The sequence below is a fragment of the Engystomops pustulosus genome, chromosome 8, assembly GCF_040894005.1.
Source record: "Engystomops pustulosus chromosome 8, aEngPut4.maternal, whole genome shotgun sequence".
Taxonomy (NCBI): domain Eukaryota; kingdom Metazoa; phylum Chordata; class Amphibia; order Anura; family Leptodactylidae; genus Engystomops; species Engystomops pustulosus.
Window position 1 is genome coordinate 10,251,168 of NC_092418.1, and position 20,569 is coordinate 10,271,736.

A 20,569-nucleotide genomic window follows, 5' to 3' on the forward strand; every position below is an offset into this window, starting at 1 on the left:
GGTGATATATGGGCACATATGGGCACATGTGATGTGTGGACACTGAATGATAATTATCTGCGCTACTCGGGCAATCTACAGGCCTGAATCTGGGTGATACGTGGTGAAGTTCTCCCGCTCTGATGGGAAACTAAAAGGGAGAAAAACCACTATGAAAACTTCTGGGCAGAGATATGATCACTTACAGGCCCAGGGCCGAGGCTCCAGTACTGAGGGGTTTGACCTCCTGCTCCTAGTCCTGCGCCATTCATAGCCCCTTCTACCCCTATACACACACATGGGCTTCATGTCTCCCGGGAGTGATGTCCTCATCGTCTCTCCGTAGTGCAGCCTCAGGCTCCTGTACATTACTCCAGGGCATCGGGTCATCACCGGGTGTAAAAGATTATAATATTTATTCATCATCATCAGTTCTTTAAACCTCTACAGGAACGTCTGTATTAAGTGACATCAAAGGGTTAAACGACATCCAAAAAAAACCCCCCACTAATCCCTACACCGCGAGCTCCGCACCCACATACAATGCGGCATGAGGTATGGCTGAAGGCCGGGCGGCTCCATCATGTAGAGCGTCTCTCTCGTTCTCGAGGAGGATGGAGCAGTGCGATGCTCTGCAGGCGAGTGAGGTAATAGAGTGTCATACAGAAGGTCGCCACCTGTCGTATTGCTAAGGGGAGACCCCGCGGCCTGTATGGAGCAGGACTCCGGCAGCTCAGGCGGCCATAATGTTTACGTCCCCCCGTCCTGGTGTCCGGCAGTCCATGGCGTCTCATCTCTCGGCTTCGGCCGCTGGATTGGCTTCTGCTCCTCTTGTGTTGTTAGCGCGTGGTGCCCCTCCGGTCATGCCCAGGCCAGGCTGCTGGCACCGGGCGCTGTGAGGCAAATGGCTGCCGCCGCCCTGCTGGACAGGTGGGGATGTTGCCAGGGAAGACAGGTATCCGCTTTCTGAGGCCTTGAGGCGGGAAAACATGGTGAGGGCGTCGGGGAAGTTAGGAGGGGTCGCCGGAGTGTTGGCTGGAGTCCCCATCTGAGGAGAAAAGATAACACAGACACAGGTGATGCCCACAGCCTGGGGTGAAACTACAACTCCCAGCATCCGCAAGCCCTCTCATACACTTATACATTGGGGCAGATTTACTTACCCGGCCCATTCGCGATCCAGCGGCGCGTTCTCTGCGGTGGATTCGTGTCCGGCCGGGATTCACTAAGGTAGTTCCTCCGACGTCCACCAGATGTCGCTGCTGCGCTGAAGTCCGCTGAAATGCACTCAAGTTCACCGGCCTATTCCTGGTGAAGGTAAGTGCAAGCTCCGTGACACTTTTTGTCTTTTAAATGCTGCGGTTTTTCCGAATCCGTCGGGTTTTCGTTCAGCCACGCCCCCCGATTTCCGTTGCGTGCATGCCGGTGCCGATGCGCCACAATCCGATCGCGTGCGCCAAAATCCCGGGGCAATACAGGGAATATCGGTGCAAATCGGAAAGATTCGGGTAACACGTCAGGAAAACGCGAATCGGGCCCTTAGTAAATGACCCCCATTGTCTCCTCCTTATATCAATTTTCTGATTGCCGTCAATGAACGAAGACATCCCTTTTTATATTGGAAAGCCCAAAGCCTGTCCGTATTTCATATGTATTGAAGAACGTACTACAAGGCGCAGCGTTACCCAGGGCTGAGGGGGTCGCCCATCATGTATACATTAGACCCGGCCTTATTATAACTATGGAGATGACGTAGCTTGGACTGGATCCAACTGTAGCAGATCCTCAGCTGTGAGATCTCTACAGGTTTTTAGCGTCTAAATATCAATACAAGAACGATTCTCTTCACTGGCAGCAAGCAGAGGAGTGATAAAGCTTTATTTATATAAAACGGGAAAAATGTACACAATAATGAGAAACCCTGGAGTTCCATCAAATCTTACTCTAGTCACCTCCAAAGCTGCACTCACAATTCTAACGATTTCAATCTATGATTATATGGATACAGATGAGGCGGTGGATGATCTCGGAGCCTGGCCGCCACGGGATATTATTTATTAAGTTGCTGTCATTGTTGCAAAACCTACCTGCAACCAATCATCTACTACTTACCATCTGATGGTGCGGTATGTACGGGTGATTCGTCTCCTGGAAGAAGGCGCTTAGAGCTGTCTGTAGGGAGGAGGAAAAAAACGAGAAATTCATGTCAGTGTCGACAATATTCATTCATCTACTGATGGCAGCCATATCGGTTGTCACCCAGCTTTCCCAGTCTCCTGACTGCCTCTCTGTACAGTCAGCCCAGGATATCTAGAAAGTTGGGTGACCCCGGCAGGAGTGGTAGTAGCTTCCATATTGGATGTCATACAGCTTTTCCAGACTCCTGACTGCCTCTCTGTACAGTCTATCCAGGGTATCTAGAAAGTTGGGTGACCCCGGCAGAAGTGGTAGTAGCTGCCATATTGGATGTCATCCAGCTTTTCCAGACTCCTGACTGCCTCTTTGTACAGTCTAGCCTGGGTATCTAGAAAGTTGGGTGACCCCGGCAGGAGTGGTAGTAGCTGCCATATTGGCTGTCACCCAGCTTTTCCAGATAAAACATTACGGTGTGTGGACATGACTTGGCGCCGGGTGCCCTCACCTCATACTGCCAGTGCGCCGCCCGTAGTAGTTGCTCGGCCTGGTCGGTGGCACATCCCGCTGCCAACACAAACTGAGACACCAAGAGCTGCTGCTTCAACTGCTCAATGTCACCGGACATCCTGACGGGCGTCACAGCTGCGGCGCCACCAATGCCAACGCAGGGTCCCGGGTCACCGCTCTGCAACAGGGGAAAGGCACAAGTCACATGTACAGTACAAACACAGAGCAGACCATGAGGGCGGCACAGCAGGTGCGGGTATCTACACCCCAGGCACCACCACACCACGCTCCTAAATTATATACATGACAGAACCCCCTATAGAAAGTATATACATTTATAAACACAACACACACCGCACACTCACTGCCTCCGTACAGCTGCCCATCAGACAGACCACGCCCCGAGGAGGCGGGCACCTGCACGGCACGATGGGACACGTAGTTTTACCCGTCTGCTGTGTGTCAGCGTGATCACACACTGCGTTCCCACATTCTGCTTTTCAGATGCAGTTTTTGATGTCCAGACCAGGAATGAAGTCTATAAAAAGGAGGAGCAGCTCCTTTTAGAACCTCCCCAGCTCATATCTTCTGAAACTGCATCAGAAAACCTGACCATGTGATAACAACCACTCTGGACTCTACCTATGAAACCGACATGGTACGACCCAAGCTGTTGTACTGTAAGGTTAATAGTGGGAAGAACCATTCATTGACGGGGGAGATCACCAGACATCACTAATATACTGACCCTGAACTCGCTAAATTCATGCCTAACCCTAACCACAAGGCGCCATCACTGTGACAGGAGCAGGGAAGTTGTATTGTGCAGTACAGCGCACCCGAGAAGCCCTGACACCCGGCAAAAGTCCGGAACTACATTTCCCGGCATACCCCGCTTTGTTTGTGTAGTGAGGTCATCCCCGGCCTGACGCTCTCAACCAATAGGAGCTTTAGCTGTGGCAGTGTCAGGCCATATAAGGTAAACATGCCGCTCACCAATAGCAGGGCAAGGGTGGGTCGTGTGGGCGTGGGCTGGCAGTGATGGACAGCTGGGACCGGGCTGGCAGCGGTGCTGGGTGGATATGACGTCATTGTGTCAGTCAGGCGGCCGGTACCCACAGCGCCCCCTGTGGCCATAACTATAGTTACGGGATCACCCAATTTACCCTCATATTACGGAATTCTTCATATTACAGCCCTCATTATACCATTTAACCCCTTCATGACAGCTGATTTATCAGTTATTTTCCCTTTGAAGTTTCCATTGATCTAATTATATACTTCAATTTGTCATCAATTTATGAGGGTCTGTATAGTCATAGTGATACAAATATGTCTGATTTTATGCTTCACTACAATAAATACACTTTAAAAAGTAAATGGTCGTGAAGTTTAATAGATTATGTTCTAACCGCAGTTCTCTGTGGTATGTAAGTGGCTATTGTAACAGCACAGTATAATACAGGATGTAACTCAGGATCAGTACAGGATAAGTAATGTCATGTATATACACAGTGACTGCACCAGCAGCAGAATAGTGAGTGCAGCTCTGGGGTATAATACAGGATGTAATTCAGGATCAGTACAGGATAAGTAATGTCATGTATGTACACAGTGACTGCACCAGCAGCAGAATAGTGAGTGCAGCTCTGGGGTATAATACAGGATGTAACTCAGGATCAGTACAGGATAAGTAATGTCATGTATGTACACAGTGACTGCACCAACAGCAGAATAGTGAGTGCAGCTCTGGAGTATAATACAGGATGTAACTCAGGATCAGTACTGGATAAGTAATGTCATGTATGTACACAGTGACTGCACCAGCAGCAGAATAGTGAGTGCAGCTCTGGGGTATAATACAGGATGTAACTCAGGATCAGTACAGGATAAGTAATGTCATGTATGTACACAGTGACTGCACCAACAGCAGAATAGTGAGTGCAGCTCTGGAGTATAATACAGGATGTAACTCAGGATCAGTACAGGATAAGTAATGTCATGTATGTACACAGTGACTGCACCAGCAGCAGAATAGTGAGTGCAGCTCTGGAGTATAATACAGGATGTAACTCAGGATCAGTACAGGATAAGTAATGTCATGTATATGCACAGTGACTGCACCAGTAGCAGAATAGTGAGTGTAGCTCTGGGGTATAACACTGGATGTAACTCAGGATCAGTACAGGATAAGTAATGTCATGTATGTACACTGTGACTGCACCAGCAGCAGAATAGTGACTGCAGCTCTGGGGTATAATACAGGATGTAACTCAGGATCAGTACAGGATAAGTAATGTCATGTATGTGCACAGTGACTGCACCAGCAGCAGAATAGTGAGTGCATCTCTGGAGTATAATACAGGATGTAACTCAGGATCCGTACAGGATAAGTAATGTCATGTATATACACAGTGACTGCACCAGCACCAGAATAGTGAGTGCAGCTCTGGAGTATAATACAGGATGTAACTCAGGATCAGTACAGGATAAGTAATGTCATGTATGTACACAGTGACTGCACCAGCAGCAGAATAGTGAGTGCAGATCTGGGGTATAACACAGGATGTAACTCAGGATCAGTACAGGATAAGTAATGTCATGTATGTACACAGTGACTGCACCAACAGCAGAATAGTGAGTGCAGCTCTGGAGTATAATACAGGATGTAACTCAGGATCAGTACAGGATAAGTAATGTCATGTATGTACACAGTGACTGCACCAGCAGCAGAATAGTGAGTGCAGCTCTGGAGTATAATACAGGATGTAACTCAGGATCAGTACAGGATAAGTAATGTCATGTATATACACAGTGACTGCACCAGCAGCAGAATAGTGAGTGCAGCTCTGGGGTATAATACAGGATGTAATTCAGGATCAGTACAGGATAAGTAATGTCATGTATGTACACAGTGACTGCACCAGCAGCAGAATAGTGAGTGCAGCTCTGGGGTATAATACAGGATGTAACTCAGGATCAGTACAGGATAAGTAATGTCATGTATGTACACAGTGACTGCACCAACAGCAGAATAGTGAGTGCAGCTCTGGAGTATAATACAGGATGTAACTCAGGATCAGTACAGGATAAGTAATGTCATGTATGTACACAGTGACTGCACCAGCAGCAGAATAGTGAGTGCAGCTCTGGGGTATAATACAGGATGTAACTCAGGATCAGTACAGGATAAGTAATGTCATGTATGTACACAGTGACTGCACCAACAGCAGAATAGTGAGTGCAGCTCTGGAGTATAATACAGGATGTAACTCAGGATCAGTACAGGATAAGTAATGTCATGTATGTACACAGTGACTGCACCAGCAGCAGAATAGTGAGTGCAGCTCTGGAGTATAATACAGGATGTAACTCAGGATCAGTACAGGATAAGTAATGTCATGTATATGCACAGTGACTGCACCAGTAGCAGAATAGTGAGTGTAGCTCTGGGGTATAACACTGGATGTAACTCAGGATCAGTACAGGATAAGTAATGTCATGTATGTACACTGTGACTGCACCAGCAGCAGAATAGTGACTGCAGCTCTGGGGTATAATACAGGATGTAACTCAGGATCAGTACAGGATAAGTAATGTCATGTATGTGCACAGTGACTGCACCAGCAGCAGAATAGTGAGTGCATCTCTGGAGTATAATACAGGATGTAACTCAGGATCCGTACAGGATAAGTAATGTCATGTATATACACAGTGACTGCACCAGCACCAGAATAGTGAGTGCAGCTCTGGAGTATAATACAGGATGTAACTCAGGATCAGTACAGGATAAGTAATGTCATGTATGTACACAGTGACTGCACCAGCAGCAGAATAGTGAGTGCAGATCTGGGGTATAACACAGGATGTAACTCAGGATCAGTACAGGATAAGTAATGTCATGTATGTACACAGTGACTGCACCAACAGCAGAATAGTGAGTGCAGCTCTGGAGTATAATACAGGATGTAACTCAGGATCAGTACAGGATAAGTAATGTCATGTATGTACACAGTGACTGCACCAGCAGCAGAATAGTGAGTGCAGCTCTGGAGTATAATACAGGATGTAACTCAGGATCAGTACAGGATAAGTAATGTCATGTATATACACAGTGACTGCACCAGTAGCAGAATAGTGAGTGTAGCTCTGGGGTATAACACTGGATGTAACTCAGGATCAGTACAGGATAAGTAATGTCATGTATGTACACTGTGACTGCACCAGCAGCAGAATAGTGACTGCAGCTCTGGGGTATAATACAGGATGTAACTCAGGATCAGTACAGGATAAGTAATGTCATGTATGTGCACAGTGACTGCACCAGCAGCAGAATAGTGAGTGCATCTCTGGAGTATAATACAGGATGTAACTCAGGATCAGTACAGGATAAGTAATGTCATGTATGTACACAGTGACTGCACCAGCAGCAGAATAGTGAGTGCAGCTCTGGGGTATAATACAGGATGTAACTCAGGATCAGTACAGGATAAGTAATGTCATGTATGTACACAGTGACTGCACCAACAGCAGAATAGTGAGTGCAGCTCTGGAGTATAATACAGGATGTAACTCAGGATCAGTACAGGATAAGTAATGTCATGTATGTACACAGTGACTGCACCAGCAGCAGAATAGTGAGTGCAGCTCTGGAGTATAATACAGGATGTAACTCAGGATCAGTACAGGATAAGTAATGTCATGTATATACACAGTGACTGCACCAGTAGCAGAATAGTGAGTGTAGCTCTGGGGTATAACACTGGATGTAACTCAGGATCAGTACAGGATAAGTAATGTCATGTATGTACACTGTGACTGCACCAGCAGCAGAATAGTGACTGCAGCTCTGGGGTATAATACAGGATGTAACTCAGGATCAGTACAGGATAAGTAATGTCATGTATGTGCACAGTGACTGCACCAGCAGCAGAATAGTGAGTGCATCTCTGGAGTATAATACAGGATGTAACTCAGGATCAGTACAGGATAAGTAATGTCATGTATATACACAGTGACTGCACCAGCACCAGAATAGTGAGTGCAGCTCTGGAGTATAATACAGGATGTAACTCAGGATCAGTACAGGATAAGTAATGTCATGTATGTACACAGTGACTGCACCAGTAGCAGAATAGTGAGTGCAGCTCTGGGGTATAATACAGGATGTAACTCAGGATCAGTACAGGATAAGTAATGTCATGTATGTGCACAGTGACTGCACCAGCAGCAGAATAGTGAGTGCATCTCTGGAGTATAATACAGGATGTAACTCAGGATCAGTACAGGATAAGTAATGTCATGTATGTACCCAGTGACTGCACCAGCAGCAGAATAGTGAGTGCAGCTCTGGGGTATAATACAGGATGTAACTCAGGATCAGTACAGGATAAGTAATGTCATGTATGTACACAGTGACTGCACCAGCAGCAAAATAGTGAGTGCAGCTCTGGAGTATAATACTGGATGTAACTCAGGATCAGTACAGGATAAGTAATGTCATGTATGTACACAGTGACTGCACCAGCAGCAGAATATTGAGTGCAGCTCTGGAGTATAATACAGGATGTAACTCAAGGTCATGTATGGATCTATATGGTATATAATCACTAACAGGTACAGTACTTATTACATTACCTCCTACCTGTTACGTTTTCCGCGTTCACTGCCCTGTTGCAGTGCATTCATTATCATATTAATGGTACATTCCACGCTTCGACCTCCCCTTTCTTGGCGCTTTTGGTAGGTTCCGATGCATTGTTTTCTTTGGTGACGCTAGTCAGCTGTGAAATGTCGCGGTGCATCTCGGGAATCGTAGTTCCTTCGCTTCTTTGTACAACGTTTGATATCGGTGACGTCAAGACGTAAGAACTACAGCTCCCGACAGTCCTTGCGTCCTAGCGGTGGAATCTCCGGGATTTGTGGGAGAAGGAGGCCTGGAAACCGAAAACAAGCGGAGCGCAGGTAGGTGGTCACCGGGCGGGGGGAGCCGGGGCGGGCTGAGCGGTGTCTTCCTATAGGTTGTGTGTCGGTGAGGAGGGAGTCCTGGTGTCTTATACTGAGGTTAGGAGCCCCCAGAAGAGGAAGTAATAATGAGTATTGGGCTCGGATACAGTGTAACCACCCACCACCATATACAGGAGGCCCGTGTGCATATACAGCAGATTCACTTCTGTACTGATACATTGTAGCGCACCCGCAGCTGTGACAAGGTCCGTACAGGATTATTATTCATCTACTACAAACCAATGTACAGAGAAGAAACCTCCCAGGACCCCCCCCCCAAATACAGGATATAACATGAAGTATATACCAGGAGAGGACCAGGCAAACATATGGCCTATAGGAGAGACCTCACTATCTATATACATGGGACTCATAGGAGAGACCTCACTATCTATATACATGGGACCTATAGGAGAGACCTCACTATCTATATGCAGGGGACCTATAGGAGAGACCTCACTATCTATATACATGGGACCTATAGGAGAGACCTCACTATCTATACATGGGACCTATAGGAGAGACCTCACTATCTATATGCATTGGACCTATAGGAGAGACCTCACTATCTATATGCGGGGACCTATAGGAGAGACCTCACTATCTATATGCAGGGGACCTATAGGAGAGACCTCACTATCTATATGCAGGGGACCTATAGGAGAGACCTCACTATCTATATACATGGGACTCATAGGAGAGACCTCACTATCTATATACATGGGACCTATAGGAGAGACCTCACTATCTATACATGGGACCTATAGGAGAGACCTCACTATCTATATGCAGGGGACCTATAGGAGAGACCTCACTATCTATATGCGGGGACCTATAGGAGAGACCTCACTATCTATATGCAGGGGACCCATAGGAGAGACCTCACTATCTATATGCGGGGACCTATAGGAGAGACCTCACTATCTATATGCGGGGACCTATAGGAGAGACCTCACTATCTATATGCGGGGACCTATAGGAGAGACCTCACTATCTATTTGCAGGGGACCCATAGGAGAGACCTCACTATCTATATGCGGGGACCTATAGGAGAGACCTCACTATCTATATGCAGGGGACCTATAGGAGAGACCTCACTATCTATATACATGGGACCTATAGGAGAGACCTCACTATCTATATACATGGGACCTATAGGAGAGACCTCACTATCTATATGCAGGGGACCTATAGGAGAGACCTCACTATCTATATGCAGGGGACCTATAGGAGAGACCTCACTATCTATATGCAGGGGACCTATAGGAGAGACCTCACTATCTATATGCATGGGACCTATAGAAGAGACCTCACTATCTATATGCATGGGACCTATAGAAGAGACCTCACTATCTATATGCAGGGGACCTATAGGAGAGACCTCACTATCTATATGCGGGGACCTATAGGAGAGACCTCACTATCTATATGCGGGGACCTATAGGAGAGACCTCACTATCTATATGCAGGGGACCTATAGGAGAGACCTCACTATCTATATGCAGGGGACCTATAGGAGAGACCTCACTATCTATATGCAGGGGACCTATAGGAGAGACCTCACTATCTATATGCAGGGGACCTATAGGAGAGACCTCACTATCTATATGCAGGGGACCTATAGGAGAGACCTCACTATCTATATGCAGGGGACCTATAGGAGAGACCTCACTATCTATATGCAGGGGACCTATAGGAGAGACCTCACTATCTATATGCAGGGGACCTATAGGAGAGACCTCACTATCTATATGCAGGGGACCTATAGGAGAGACCTCACTATCTATATGCAGGGGACCTATAGGAGAGACCTCACTATCTATATGCAGGGGACCTATAGGAGAGACCTCACTATCTATATGCAGGGGACCTATAGGAGAGACCTCACTATCTATATGCAGGGGACCTATAGGAGAGACCTCACTATCTATATGCAGGGGACCTATAGGAGAGACCTCACTATCTATATGCAGGGGACCTATAGGAGAGACCTCACTATCTATATGCAGGGGACCTATAGGAGAGACCTCACTATCTATATGCAGGGGACCTATAGGAGAGACCTCACTATCTATATGCAGGGGACCTATAGGAGAGACCCCACTATCTATATGCAGGGGACCTATAGGAGAGACCTCACTATCTATATGCAGGGGACCTATAGGAGAGACCTCACTATCTATATGCAGGGGACCTATAGGAGAGACCTCACTATCTATATGCAGGGGACCTATAGGAGAGACCTCACTATCTATATGCAGGGGACCTATAGGAGAGACCTCACTATCTATACATGGGACCTATAGGAGAGACCTCACTATCTATATGCAGGGGACCTATAGGAGAGACCTCACTATCTATATGCGGGGACCTATAGGAGAGACCTCACTATCTATATGCAGGGGACCTATAGGAGAGACCTCACTATCTATATGCAGGGGACCTATAGGAGAGACCTCACTATCTATATGCAGGGGACCTATAGGAGAGACCTCACTATCTATATGCAGGGGACCTATAGGAGAGACCTCACTATCTATATGCAGGGGACCTATAGGAGAGACCTCACTATCTATATGCAGGGGACCTATAGGAGAGACCTCACTATCTATATGCAGGGGACCTATAGGAGAGACCTCACTATCTATATGCAGGGGACCCATAGGAGAGACCTCACTATCTATATGCAGGGGACCTATAGGAGAGACCTCACTATCTATATGCAGGGGACCTATAGGAGAGACCTCACTATCTATATGCAGGGGACCTATAGGAGAGACCTCACTATCTATATGCAGGGGACCTATAGGAGAGACCTCACTATCTATACATTTCCCATATGTGTGTGTGTGGGGCACTGCCTGGTATATACTTCCTGTTATAACCTCGCTGTATCCTATGAAGACACATGTTGTTGTATTGTGGTTCCTTCTTCTTCCATGTGTTGGTTTGTTGGGCCTCGTTGTCTGTTACGTTGTGTGGTCCTGTTTGGTTCTGTTTGATGTTACTGTCTGGGTCGCTGTCTGGGTTCTTCTATTATTACACAAGTGGCAGCCGTGGATATTTGGATATTGAGCCCTGATTCTCATGTTTTCCTCTCAGATCATGGGGGCCGTCTGGGGTCGGAGAATCGCGGGGGTAGAAGACATCGACATCCAGGCAAACTCTGCCTATCGCTACCCCCCGAAATCTGGTGAGTGCTCGGCCCTGGTGTACAGCCTAGAATGGAGGTTGTGGTGTGTGTGTATACATCTCCTCCCCCTCATACACGGGGGTATATCCAGTGCCTACAAGCAGTATTCAACCCCCTGCAGATTTAGCAGGTTTGATAAGAAGCAAATAAGTTAGAGCCTTCAAACAAGAGCAGGATTTATTAACAGATGCATAAATCTTACAAACCAAAAAGTTATGTTGCTCAGTTTAATTTTAATAAATTTTAAACATAAGTGTGGGTCAATTATTATTCAACCCCTCAAACCCCCAGAATTCTGTTTGGTTCCCCTAAAGTATTAAGAAGTAGTTCAGGCACAAAGAACAATGAGCTTCACATGTTTGGATTAATTATCTGGTTTTCCCGCCTTTTCTGACTATTTAAGACCCTCCCCAAACTTGTGAACAGCACTCATACATGGTCAACATGGGAAAGACAAAGGAGCATTACAAGGCCATTAGAGACAAGATCGTGGAGGGTCACAAGGCTGGCAAGGGATACAAAACCCTTTCCAAGGAGTCGGGCCTACCTGTCTCCACTGTTGGGAGCATCATCCGGAAGTGGAAGGCTTATGGAACTACTGTTAGCCTTCCACGGCCTGGACAGCCTTTGAAAGTTTCCTCCCGTACCGAGGCCAGGCTTGTCCGAAGAGTCAAGGCTAACCTAAGGACAACAGGGAAGGAGCTCCGGGAAGATCTCATGGCAGTGGGGACATTGGTTTCAGTCAATACCATAAGTAACGTACTCCACCGCAATGGTCTCCGTTCCAGACAAGCACATAAGGTACCTTTACTCTCAAAGCGTCATGTCAAGGCTCGTTTACAGTTTGCTCATGATCACTTGGAGGACTCTGAGACAGACTGGTTCAAGGTTCTCTGGTCTGATGAGACCAAGATCGAGATCTTTGGTGCCAACCACACACGTGACGTATGGAGACTGGATGGCACTGCATACGACCCCAAGAATACCATCCCTACAGTCAAGCATGGTGGTGGCAGCATCATGCTGTGGGGCTGCTTCTCATCCAAGGGGCCTGGCCATCTGGACCGCATCCATGGGAAGATGGACAGCACGGCCTACTTGGAGATTTTGGCCAAGAACCTCCGCTCCTCCATCAAGGATCTTAAGATGCGTCGTCATTTCATCTTCCAACAAGACAACGACCCAAAGCACACAGCCAAGAAAACCAAGGCCTGGTTCTAGAGGGAAAAAATCAAGGTGTTGCAGTGGCCTAGTCAGTCTCCTGACCATAACCCAATTGAAAACTTGTGGAAGGAGCTCAAGATTAAAGTCCACATGAGACGCCCAAAGAACCTAGATAACTTGGAGAAGATCTGCATTGAGGAGTGGGCCAAGATAACTCCAGAGACCTGTGCCGGCCGGATCTAGATGATTATTAGCTGTAATTGCAAACAAGGGTTATTCCACAAAATATTAAACCTAGGGGTTGAATAATAATTGACCCACGCTTTTATTTTTAAAATTTATTAAAATATAACTGAGCAGCATAACTTTTTGGTTTGTAAGATTTATGCATCTGTTAATAAATCCTGCTCTTGTTTGAAGTTTGAAGGCTCTAACTTATTTGCTTCTTATCAAACCTGCTAAATCTGCAGGGGGTTGAATACTACTTGTAGGCACTGTAGATACCATTCCTGGGGTCGTACCTTATATTTATGGACCTTTTTTTTTTTTCTTCCTCTCTCCAGGAAATTATTTTGCCAGTCATTTCTTTATGGGGGGAGAGAAGTTTGAGACCCCGCACCCTGAGGGTTATCTATTCGGGGAGAACACTGACCTTAACTTCCTGGGTAACCGACCTGTTCAGGTAAGTTGTAGCTGCACTTGGGATTGTCTATAGATGGAGTTGGGACACAGGGGGGGGGGGGCTGGAGGTGGTAAAGGTGTTCAGGCTCGTGCTTTGTGCCTCTATTCACTGACAGCAAGCAGAGATCATGTAACCTGAGATTTAGAAGCTGCGTCTGTATTATTTTGGTCTCTCTTCTCCCCCAGTTCCCTTACCTGACCCCGGCCCCCCATGAGCCGGTGAAGACCCTCCGCAGCCTGGTGAACATTCGGAAGGACTCGCTGCGTCTCATCAGGTAGTGGTCACCCTATGGCGTTGCTTTATGGCACTGCTGCGCAGGGTACAATGTGCTGACGACTTGTATGTGTTTCCAGGTACAAGGAGGGAGCGGACAGTCCCATAGAGGACGGAGGAAAGCCCCGGGTCCTGTACGGCCTGGAGTTCACGTTTGACGCTGACGCCCGCGTGGCCATCACGGTTTATTGTCAGGCCAGCGAGGAGTTTGTTGGGGGGATGGCGGTGTAAGTAGAGACTGGGCATGATTATACTGCCCCCTACAGGCTGAGAGATGGTAATACAACATTACTGTGTCCCTGCAGATACAGCCCCCGCAGTCCCGCGCTGCAGTCGCAGACCGTCTATTACAAGCGAGGGTTAAGCCAGCACTTCTCTCTGCCCGCCTTTAAGATGGACTTCAACGACTGGAAGGACGACGAGGTGAGTGTGACTTACCTGCTCCCTGACTACAGAGGAGCAGCTGTGATAGGACCGCTGGGACCTCATCATTCCTAGTTAAAGGAATTGCAACACTTTCCCTCACTTGTGCAGAGGTTGATAAACATGACAACTTTCTTTTAAAAACAGCGCCACACCTGACCATAGGTCGTGTCTGGTATTACAACAATGTTCCATCCATCTCGGTACAGCTGAGCTGCAATAACTGCACACACCATGGTCAGGAGTGGCGCTGTTTTTGAGGGGAAGCAGCCATGTTTTTTTTTTTTTTTACACTCCGGACAACCCCTTTAAGACGAAGAAGGAAGTGTGGAGCGTAACCGTGGGACCTGAGGACCGACTAGCCGACTGCTATATACACAACAGGGCTGTCATTTTTGCAGCCCCAGATGTAGGACCCCCCCATTGATTGGGATAGCAATGACCCCCACACTCCTGTTATCTGACACCAATGTCTTTGTGTTCTACAGCTGAACTTTGACCTTGATAAAGGGGTCATCCCTCTGGTTATCCAGGCTGTCGTGGCTGAAGGCGGAGGTAAGGAGATCTGGGTTTGGTGTAGATGATCTTGTAGGGTTATACTTAAAGGAACACTCCATAGCTAATTCATTGACTAATCCCTGGTGCGGGGCCATGGAGCAGGACTCCACTATCATTGTATCCCTAGAGTCCTGCTCCTCCCTTCAGACCCTGCACAAGGTAGACATTTGCTCATGATTACATACCCTGCAGAATTTCGACTTTTTTGGCATTTTTTTTTCAGAGAACATGAATGATAAGACAAACTTTTTTCCCCGCTCCTGTTTAGTGATTGGCTGAAGCCGTTTATTGTGTTATCATTCATATTCTCTTATGGGGGGGTGTAAACTTTTGAGCACAGCTGTAATTCATTGAGTCCTCAGTGTCTGTAGTCCTGCGGCTGCTCACCCCTCTCTTCTCTACACAGAGGGATCGGGACACGCTCATGTTCTCCTGGCTGCGTTTGAGAAGGTGAGACACAGCACTATTTAGTAGTAGAAGGGGATCTACATACAGGACTCCCCTCGGCCTACTCTGACAATATTCTCCTCTTTGCAGCACGTCGATGGCAGCTTCTCGGTGAAACCTCTGAAACAGAAGCAGATAGTAAGTAATGGGACTGCAGTGCGAAATCTCTACACAGGATCCTCCATTTCTCCCTTCCAGACATAAGAGTTCAGTCTTTTTCTTATTGTCCTGAACTTAATCACCTGAGGTCTGTAGAGTTGTCGTTCCTGGGTTTCTTGCAGCTCCGGACTAGCAAGCTGCCTTAACTTCTGCTGTTGTAGAGGTGGTCACACTTAGTGATGGTTAAATCGAGACATTTTGAGACTCTGCACCCATCTGCTGCTTATTCTCTCTATTACTTTAGTACCATGTCTTGAAGGGTCCCGTAGTTCTGGGGAAGGGTCCCGTAGTTCTGGGGAAGGGTCCCGTAGTTCTGGGGAAGGGTCCCGTAGTTCTGGGGAAGGGTCCCGTAGTTCTGGGGAAGGGTCCCATAGTGAGTCTTGTGGGATTGTATTAGGACTATTCTAGGATTCTGTATATTCCTGACCAGTGTGGTGGGTCGTGTGTTGCAGGTGGATCGGGTCAGCTATTTGCTGCAGGAAATCTACGGCATAGAAAACAAGAACAATCAGGAAACAAAGGTAAGGCCACTCCAGCTCCCCGAATATTCTGACTGGACTTGTTCTGATCTGCTCAGGGATGGACCTGGGACGTTTCTGACTAGTCCTGATGGTCTCTGGATAGATGTACTCACTGATTGATATGTATGTAAATCCTCCTCCATCTTTGTGTCTCCGCAGCCCTCAGAGGACGAGAACAGCGACAACAGCAACGAGTGCGTCGTGTGCCTCTCTGACCTGCGGGACACCCTGATCCTGCCCTGCCGACACCTGTGTCTGTGCAACTCGTGTGCCGACACCCTGCGCTACCAGGCCAACAACTGCCCCATCTGCCGCCTGCGTGAGTTACCACCTGATGGGGCTACCAGCACCGGGAGCTTTCCTCACACTGCTGTGCTCTCAGTCCTGTGCATTAATCTACTCCACAGTCCTTCACCTGTGCTCTGAGTAAAAGCTGTAGCAAGATTCTTGTTAAATACTGACACCTTTCCCCTAGTGCACTTGGAGAAGCTATACATTTTTTTTCACAGTCCTGCTGCTACTAACACCTTGCACGGTCATAACTACTGACAGATTCCCTATAAACTCGCCCAGAATGAAGCATGTGAATGTGTTTAGTATATGCCCCCCGCCCTGATGTGTAATCTTACAGTCCTCTGTATGTTTTGCAGCTTTTCGTGCTTTGCTGCAGATCCGTGCGGTGCGGAGGAAGCCGGGACCGCTCCCACCCATCTCGTTCAGCCCGGTACTGGCCCAGACTCTGGACCATGATGATAACTCTGTAGGTGGCGGGTCCTGTCTCTATGTATTGGTATTGATGGACGCATATGGCGGTTTTATAATATAGTTTATTTTGCTTTTTCTTCTCGTAGGGAGCAGATAACATCCCTCCGGGGTTCGAGCCCATCTCCCTACTGGAGGCTCTGAATGGGCTCCGGTCTCCCCCTGCCAGTGCCCCCCTATACGAGGAGATCCCCTATAGTGAGAATCTACCTGCCCGGGGACCTCCAGACAACTCCCACCACAAGAGCAAACACGTCAAGACCCCTGACAGGTGAGAGCAGGACCTACTTATATATACTGTGCTATCATGCTCTGTATTAACCCCTTCCCATCCATATTTCCTCAGTGGCCTGCGATCTCCCTCGTCTCCCATCCATGAAGAGGATGAGGAAGTGACGGGGGGAGGTGACGGCGAGCGGCCAGCCTTACTCAGATCCCTGAGCAGAGACTCCTCACAGATAGAGGTGGGTATTAGCAGTACTAGGATCTCTCTCGGCCTCTGTAGGTGGCGCTAGAGAGAGATGCGTCTACAGGAAGGGGTGGAGTCTATGTAAATTATGGGGCTGAAAATGATGATTTGCTTGTATGTAACGCTCTGCTGTCCTGCAGAATATCTCGTCCGCTGACACTCCGGAGATGGTCCCTGCACATCGAGGTAAGTGGCTGCCGTCGTCTTATCGGCTGCCGTCGTCTTATCCTGACTCCGTGTTCTCTCAGCCGTTCTTCTCTCACCATGTTACCAGTTACCACCTGATAGAATCTGCTTCTCCTTCATAGGATCTCGATCACAGTCACAAATCGATGAGTCTGTCGAAAGCCCCGAACCTGAAGAGCTGAAGGAGGATGAAGCCCAAGACGCGTCAGGTGAGCGCTCTAAATAAATCGTCGATATGACCCAGCCGTTATATTGTTGTCCACCTCCCACATGCAGAGACTAGGAATAATCAACTCTGTGTCCAGAATGAAGAGAGCAGATCTCTCTTCCCCGTCCCCAGCAGGGAAATCTCAGCACTATCAGCCAAATGTAACTTTATTTATATAAAAACATGAAGCAAAGGAAACAAATGTTGTGGGCCTTGTTGCTTAAGGAGGACACTTATACTTGTGATCTGTTGTGATTATTTCAGCGCTGGGTCCGGATTCCTGTTCCATTGGGATTGATGAGTGACGGGTGAGTGACTCCTCTTGTGTATCTATGGACTTATGTTGACGTGTTATGTCATTGACGCCTTATATTGGATTATTAATAGGTTTTTATGGGTTTTTTTTGTATTTTTTTTTTTCTCTCCAGATGTGACTTCTAACCAAATCATTGAACAAATTCCTTCTCCCTGCCCCCATCGTACGGTTCTCCGCGCTGGGGTCGTCCGGGTTGGGGCTCAGTCTCTTCTCCAATCATCTACATTCCAGTGGGGGGGCTGATCGCGAGGACCCCTCCTCCACATTGTATCTGGATCTGTGGCCGTCTTGTTAGGCAATGTACACTACAACGTGCCAGGCTGTATATAAGTCTCAGTTTAGTGCCCGCTTGATGTGCCATGTGACAGCGTATATATTGTTACTGTGCCAGGCTGCATGTGTGCATTGCAGTGTATACATATTGGGAACTCGGATGGGGGGCAGGTGGCTAACATGGCGGCTAATACCCCTCCTCTGCACTTTGTAGCCGCTGTGCCACTCTGCCAGGCCACCTGTGGGGCCACAGCCCCAGACTCTGTATAGGTATATAAGGTACGTGCCCTTACATAATAATGTGTGTAATAAGGATGCAGCCCTGAGCTCTGGTCTTGCACATTCAGCTGCCTTTTGAATTCTTAAAGGGATTGGCTAAAATTTAGTATCTCCGGGGGTGACAATGACCGGGCCATTGCGCTGATCGGTTGTCCGCTGCCCTGTAAGCACAGTGCCGGTAGTGGTCGGCTTTTTACTTTTCTAGGGTTTCCATGTGCTCTAAACCGTAGACTGGGCCGCACCGAGGCGCTGCTAAAAAACATTGGCCACACCGCGACTTTCCCTGTTCTGTCAAATGAAAACAAAATGTTGCAATGGACCTTGAATCGCTGTAAAACTACAATTCTTCTGGGCACTGGTAGCGGCGCCAAAGCTGAAGAGCCAAGAGGACACTAATCCGTAACGCTGTTACCCCTTAGCTGGGTTGAATGTTTGACCCTGTGCTGACCACAGGGGGGTAAATACTACAAATTCCAAATATCATGAATTTTGAAAGTAAGTTTTGTCGATTTAAAAGAGAAAATTATGTAATAAAAATTTCAATTGCTGACACAGATTCCATTGAATGAAACTCTTCCTCGACCAATCGCAGTCGGCGGTACGTAAGGGGGACTGAAAGACTAGGTTGGTAAGGTCACATAGAAGCTCACAGTCATTCTGCAATCAACATTATAATTATAGATTTATAGACCCCATTAATTCCATGCTGATGTACAATCAGTAAGGGGTCACATACATTAACACAAGAACAAATGCAAGCACAAGATACAAAACTATAGAGATCAGGTGACAAGCGGAAGGAGGACCCTGTCCATGAGGGCTCACGATCTATGGGGTAGGAGGATAGAGACATGAGGTGAGGGAGCAGAGCAGTGCAGTGCGTTGTCAGAGAACCTGAATAGGTGGGTTTTCAGGTTGCGTTTGGAAGGTGGGGGACAGTATGACACATTTTGGTAGAGTTTCAGAGCATGGGAGAAGCACGTGAGGAGTCCGGGAGACGGTTGTGGGAGGAGTCCGGGAGACGGTTGTGGGAGGAGTCCGGGAGACGGTTGTGGCTATGCCGCTGTCCCCGAACTTTGTCACAATTAAAACAAATAGGAAGTCAAAAGATAATGGAGAGGAAGGAATAAAGTAACCAGATGCTTCAGTAAAGTTTTATTGGGCTTCATGTTCCCAACCGCTCATCATTCTCCTCGCGTTAGGAGGCAAAGAATGACGCAACGCAACAAATACAAGGAACGCTACGTTGTAACCCCATCTAATGTCACTAAAACAATCCCCACCCCCTTCCCACAATATATGAACCATAAGTAACAGGAATTCTTATATAGAAACAACGTATGGATAAGATAATGAAGTCTGATTAATTAAATCATATAATGATCGTTCATGAAGGATGAAACTTTAAAAAAAGGGACGTGTTAGAAGCCATAGAAAGCGCTCAGGCTTCTTTGTTCTGGGGAGTTAAATGGGTTTTCCCACGAAGAAAAGTTAGGCCCTATTCACGGGGCCTCTTAATTTTGTGGTAACAATTCCATACCCCTGTCATTTACACGGGACAGTTTTCTTGGGATGGGGATCTTGGACTTTCTATGGAGAAACTATTCCTGCTTTGCTGAGAGCTAAGGAAACTTCATGACTGATCAAAATTGAGGTGTCTGCAGGTTTAAATGTTTTTATCAAAGAGCTGCTGTTGTTAAATACACAGACAATTATGTCATGTCTGTAACCTGCGCTCTGGTTCCTACCTGGTGCTAGGAGATTAGGCCTCGCGGATGAGGTCTGTTTGGACGCTGGGGTGGCACTAGTTGCGTGAACAGCCCAGGGTCCATGGCGACACTTAATCCGCCACTGTATATACACCTGAGTGTATATACCATAGGACACCAACAGCAGTTAGCAACCCACAGTATACAGGTTTATCTGCTCAATTCACCAAAGTGTATATACATGAGGACCAGGGAACCGGAGACCAAGTTTGTACCTTAAGCTGGATGTATCTGGAGGATAACCATACTTTGTCACCAG

At 47.4% G+C, this 20,569-nt stretch overlaps 2 protein-coding genes across 5 annotated transcripts; one reads left to right on the top strand and one right to left on the bottom strand.

Moving 5' to 3' along the window:
- Positions 1 to 371: 371 nt before the first annotated feature.
- LOC140074633 (UBA-like domain-containing protein 1) lies at positions 372 to 8,395 on the bottom strand. 4 transcript variants are annotated; one of them, XM_072119687.1, is made up of 4 exons: positions 8,267 to 8,395; positions 2,621 to 2,800; positions 2,092 to 2,151; positions 372 to 1,027 (listed from the first exon to the last, which is right to left on the bottom strand). In XM_072119687.1, the coding sequence occupies exons 2-4, from the start codon at positions 2,738 to 2,740 to the stop codon at positions 770 to 772; spliced, it is 438 nt and encodes a 145-aa protein (XP_071975788.1). In that variant the 5' UTR covers positions 2,741 to 2,800; positions 8,267 to 8,395; the 3' UTR covers positions 372 to 769. The 4 variants fall into 4 exon arrangements, with proteins under 4 accessions (XP_071975788.1, XP_071975787.1, XP_071975785.1 ...); XM_072119686.1 differs by lacking the exon at positions 8,267 to 8,395 and adding an exon at positions 3,371 to 3,494; XM_072119684.1 differs by lacking the exon at positions 8,267 to 8,395 and adding an exon at positions 2,988 to 3,135.
- Positions 8,396 to 8,430: 35 nt separating this feature from the next.
- On the top strand, positions 8,431 to 19,097 carry MGRN1 (mahogunin ring finger 1). Its single transcript, XM_072119683.1, has 18 exons — positions 8,431 to 8,586; positions 11,731 to 11,821; positions 13,549 to 13,667; positions 13,853 to 13,941; positions 14,021 to 14,167; positions 14,246 to 14,363; positions 14,852 to 14,918; positions 15,328 to 15,371; positions 15,459 to 15,506; positions 15,980 to 16,048; positions 16,208 to 16,367; positions 16,699 to 16,808; positions 16,900 to 17,081; positions 17,157 to 17,274; positions 17,420 to 17,465; positions 17,588 to 17,674; positions 17,938 to 17,981; positions 18,102 to 19,097. Exons 2-17 carry the CDS (start codon positions 11,734 to 11,736, stop codon positions 17,976 to 17,978), a joined length of 1,533 nt encoding a protein of 510 aa, XP_071975784.1. The 5' UTR covers positions 8,431 to 8,586; positions 11,731 to 11,733; the 3' UTR covers positions 17,979 to 17,981; positions 18,102 to 19,097.
- Positions 19,098 to 20,569: the final 1,472 nt, after the last annotated feature.

Excerpts from the sequence above, each read along its gene's own strand:
- MGRN1 (XM_072119683.1), top strand. The coding sequence starts at position 11,734 with ATGGGGGCCGTCTGGGGTCGGAGAATCGCGGGGGTAGAAGACATCGAC. Across the intron at positions 14,364-14,851 it reads ACGACTGGAAGGACGACGAG|CTGAACTTTGACCTTGATAA; the intron begins GTGAGTGTGACT and ends TGTGTTCTACAG. Across the intron at positions 15,507-15,979 it reads CTCTGAAACAGAAGCAGATA|GTGGATCGGGTCAGCTATTT; the intron begins GTAAGTAATGGG and ends CGTGTGTTGCAG.
- LOC140074633 (XM_072119684.1), bottom strand. The coding sequence starts at position 3,008 with ATGGGCAGCTGTACGGAGGCA. Across the intron at positions 2,801-2,987 it reads TGGGCAGCTGTACGGAGGCA|AGCGGTGACCCGGGACCCTG; the intron begins GTGAGTGTGCGG and ends CCCCTGTTGCAG. Across the intron at positions 1,028-2,091 it reads ACATACCGCACCATCAGATG|ATGGGGACTCCAGCCAACAC; the intron begins GTAAGTAGTAGA and ends TTTTCTCCTCAG.